Source organism: Anarrhichthys ocellatus, unplaced genomic scaffold (assembly GCF_004355925.1).
Source record: "Anarrhichthys ocellatus isolate YVR2014 unplaced genomic scaffold, GSC_Weel_1.0 scaffold4529, whole genome shotgun sequence".
Classification (NCBI taxonomy): Eukaryota; Metazoa; Chordata; class Actinopteri; order Perciformes; family Anarhichadidae; genus Anarrhichthys; species Anarrhichthys ocellatus.
Window position 1 is genome coordinate 1 of NW_022284503.1, and position 4328 is coordinate 4328.

Genomic DNA, 4328 nt, shown 5'->3' on the forward strand with positions numbered 1-4328 from the left:
TACACTCTTTGGTGATTTCTTGAATTTGAAATACACTTTGAGTTTTCCTTCTTCTCCTTGTCCTCCTGCTGCAGGGCAGCCAGTCGAGCCGTCTCTTCCTTCTGCAGAAACTCCCGCAGCTGGTCAAACTCCTCTCTGATCTGCTTTTCTATATGACCTGAGTCTGGTTCTAGCACATGCATTATAATTTATAAAAATATTTTTCCCATTACCTTATTTTCTCATTGCACAGCTCCTGTCTTCCTCAGTTGCTCTGCTTCCAGTGCAGCTTGTTTTAAGTAGAGCTTTTATCCAATCAGATTTCACCTCTGTGTCTCTAGGTAAGAAGAGAGGCCCCAGGCCTGCAGACTCACAAGTGCATCCATGTGCAGTTTAAGTGAATGGGGGCGATATTGTTGATTGTCATCGTCTTCAACCAATCAGATCTTTAGTTTGACATGTTGGGCGTATTCTTTGACATGTCAGAGCCTGCTAGCTGGTCTACAAGTACGTCAGCATTACGAAGCAGCTCTGCAGTGAGGTGCAGCATGTGCTGTGATTGGTCAGTGCAGCACGTGACTATTGTGAAACAAAACTTAAAGTAGCCATCAGAGGCTTTGTCGGAGTATTAAGAGTTCAAATTGATAGATATGGAAGAAATTATGACATTTTTGGCTTTTTGCTTGGTGTAGATTTTTTATTTTTTTACCTAGCTTTGTTTTTTTAACACTCAATGGCTGAAGGAGGAGGAGAAACAGATTTGTGAGTTGGGATTTAACCGTGGGATGAAACTCTTTGTCAACAAAGAAAGGAGGATGGAGTTTGTCTTCAAGTGAACTGCGTTTGTTTTTTTACATCTAATATCTGAATGGCCCTCGAGTGTGTAGCACAATGCGTGTTCCACTGCAGGTCTGCTGGATTGATTTTTCATGCTCTGTTGTCATATGAATATATGTGACTGGTTCTTGTGAGTTTGTTGTTATCATTGTGTTAATTATATTGCTTTGGACTATATGCATTGTCCGTTAATTACGAAGCATACCATCATGAGCAGAGTTATTGTTTAAGCTAGTTTAGCGTAGCCTCCCAGAAGTGCGATGCCTCAGCTGTCTTTTGTTTTGTTTTGTTTCGTTCCGGGTTCAGAGGTCACAAAGCCCGTTGTCTCCTACGTGAGCGCAGTCCACCGAAAACATTATATTTCCCACAATTTAAGCTTCTGCATTTTCCAAATGCACTAGTATTATTCAAACGTATCGTTCGGTTCGTAAGCCTCGTACCGAACGGTTTAATACGAATACGTGTATTGTTACACCAATAGAAACAAATAACTGTAGCTTGTTCTTCATAATGAGATTATTAGGTGGTGTTTCAGCTGCAGGACAGCACTGAAGGCCCAGGTATAAAATGCACGGCCCGCCACTGTACTGTTGGGTAAGTTTGTGTGGACAACATGGAGAGTGTGTCTTTAACTAGAAGTCAGTTCACTGGACCTTTATGTTCGACATCAGTCCTTTGCTCTTTGTGTTGCTTTGCTCTATTCTCTGAGCTTTAAAAAAGCCAACATGAACGACATTCCACTTCATCTTGTATGTTTGAACCTTTGGCACTATTATCACTTGCTTTTTTGTTTAGTTGCCTTTTGTTTGCCTTCTGGGATTATCTTTCTTTGATCTATGGCAAGGCGAGATCCTTTCAGTACGTGAGCTCTACACATGCCTGACTTAGTGAGTGACCTACTTTTTGTGTTGGGGCTGTTGGATAGTATACGCACTCTTTGTGAGCTGAGAATGTAGGTGTGGCCAGGCTAACAACCAAATATTAAACAGAGGCTTTCTGCAAGAGCTGAGACGGAGAATTGCAAACTATTGAAGAGGAAATGGCAGCTCAAGCAGTCAGCGTGCTTATCACAGGAGCCAACAGAGGCCTGGGCCTGGAAATGGTTAAGCAAATGGTTGAGGGCTCCCTTCCAGTGAGAAAGCTGTTCGCCTGCTGCAGGGAACCAGCTGGACCCAGGGCTGAGGTGAGTCTTTACTTCCTCTTTGACTCATTGTGCTCTTCAACAGAACAGAACAATACATCAGAAAAAGGTTTGCAAACCATAATATTGCATGACTTAGAAGAAGCAAGAATCCTGCATAGATGAAAGCGGTGGTGCAAGACGTATTCAGATATTTTGCATAAGTAAAAGAAGCGTGAAAAAATAAAGCAAAACTCCTATTACTATCAAAAATTGCCAAAAGCATTCATGCAAAATTGATTTTTTTCTGAATAGGGAGTGATTCATTAATGTGTGCATGACTTTATTTCTGCAGTTGGTAAAGCTGGTGCTAACTTCAATGACTTTTATACTGTTTGATAGCTCAACCTATTGTAATACATAATTATGTATTAGTTGATTTAGGTTTTGTATTCATTTAAATCTGCAAAGTAACTAGTAGCTGAAGTTAGCAAATAAATGTGGTGGCATATAGAAAAATGGAAATATTCAAGAAAAGTATCTCAGAACAGTACTCGAGTAAATGTATTTCATTATACCTCATGATTATTTGTTTTTATGCTTTTTTCATGCTGAATGACCTATTTTCAAGAAACGAGATTTGAAGTGGTGCTTTTGAGTGATTCTTTGTGAAAAAACTTTTTTTTGCAGATTAAATTGACTAACTTGTCTTCTCTGTATATTTTAAGGCCTTGCAAACACTGGCAAAGAAGCACCCTGACGTCATCGTTGTCGTCCGTCTGGGTACAAGCTCTCTCTTTGTGTTACGTTGTGTTGAACCCTCCATCCTGCTCCCATGTTGTCCTGGCACGCACTGGCCTCGACTCTATGAATAGCTCACGGCTCTTGATATTTATCTGACTGTCTGCTATTGATCACCTCTGATGCTCCACTTTCCTTCTCTCTCTGTCAGACGCCACTGACCTTTGTAGCATTAAACTGTGTGCGCAGCAGGTGGGCTCTGTGGTTGGGACGGGTGGTCTCAACCTGCTGATTAACAACGCAGGCATACTGGTTAAAGCCACCGTGCAGGAAACCACTACTGAAGACATGCAGAACACCTTCAACACCAATGTCATTGGCCCTATGAACATCATTAAAGTAAGGGAGAGGAAGATCTGACACACAGAACTCTAACACTGTTCAAGTTTCCTCTTGCTGACTGTCTTGCTGGTGGTCATCATTTAGGAGTTCCTGCCTCACCTTCGTGCAGCAGCGAAGGCCAGTAGGATAACAGGGATGTCCAGCAGCAAAGCAGCCGTCGTCAGCATCTCCTCATTTCTGGGTTCATTGGAAGTTGTAAAACAGTCATATGCCCACTTCCGTGCCGTCCCCTACCGCGTCAGCAAAGTGAGTGACAACCTGTTAACACTGTGACCTGCTACTCAATGGCTTCATCTTACATTTAAGTGCAGCTGTTCACCCATCACCTCAATTGCTTCATCCGTCCCCCCTCTTCTCTCCTCAGGCAGGTTTGCATATGCTGACACTGTGTGCTGCAGAGGAGCTAAAGACGGATGAGATCCTGTTTTCTCTGATACACCCTGGCTGGGTGCGCACTGACATGGGTGGAGAGGAGGTGAGTCAGCAGGAAACAATGTCGAGGAAGCTCTGAATGACACTTTACTTTATCAACTGAGAAGCACAACATTAAAATCACACCATATGATTTCACAGGATCAGATTCATAAAACTTATTCATTTTAAAGATTCATCCTACACAGCACAGGCTTGTTTTATTCATGCGTTTCACTTCTTTAAAGTTCATTTTAAGCCTTTAAAGAAATTTGCAACATCTTATGGTCCCTCGAGTGAACCCACGTGATTACAGATATCCTGCATGCTTTCACTTGCCAACATAGTGACATCAAAATAAGATGTGGATCAGATATGAAAGTTTCCCAGCCGGTCAGGAATGAAAATGGCCGACTGAGTATGATTTTTTTTGAACAACAGATTTTAACCACTTATAGGTAGAGTCCATAACTGGTCTGTGAGTAGAATCATTAGATTCTTAACTCAGCTGTGCGAGCCTTCGTGTTAACTGTGTGTTTCCGACCACCAGGGGGAGATCGATGCTCCGGACAGTGTGAAGGGGATGCTCAGTGTGATGGCGTCCCTGACTGAGGAGCAGAACGGAGCCTTCCTGAGCTACCAGGGCAATACCCTCCCCTGGTAGCTTTAAGCAACCACTTCATAAACTGCAGTCAATCACTAACTGAAAATAAAATAAACCAATACTTGTGCTCATTACTTTGCCTACATCGTGCTCATTTTACACATAAGCATGCACTTAGATGAGTTGATACACTCTTTGGTGATTTCTTGAATTTGAAATACACTTTGAGTTTTC

At 42.2% G+C, this 4328-nt stretch overlaps 1 protein-coding gene across 1 annotated transcript; it reads left to right on the forward strand.

The window, feature by feature from the left end:
* The first annotated feature begins 1372 nt into the window (after nt 1–1372).
* LOC116379538 (C-factor-like) lies at nt 1373–4293 on the forward strand. Its single transcript, XM_031841486.1, has 6 exons — nt 1373–1999; nt 2665–2719; nt 2889–3076; nt 3164–3325; nt 3444–3554; nt 4041–4293. The coding sequence occupies exons 1-6, from the start codon at nt 1856–1858 to the stop codon at nt 4152–4154; spliced, it is 774 nt and encodes a 257-aa protein (XP_031697346.1). The 5' UTR covers nt 1373–1855; the 3' UTR covers nt 4155–4293.
* The last annotated feature ends 35 nt before the right edge of the window (nt 4294–4328 follow it).

Bases quoted from the DNA above. Each gene is read 5' to 3' on its own strand.
- LOC116379538 (XM_031841486.1), top strand. From the start codon at position 1,856: ATGGCAGCTCAAGCAGTCAGCGTGCTTATCACAGGAGCCAACAGAGGC. The intron at 2,000-2,664 runs GTGAGTCTTTAC...GTATATTTTAAG, and splicing joins CAGCTGGACCCAGGGCTGAG to GCCTTGCAAACACTGGCAAA. The intron at 2,720-2,888 runs GTACAAGCTCTC...TCTCTCTGTCAG, and splicing joins CATCGTTGTCGTCCGTCTGG to ACGCCACTGACCTTTGTAGC.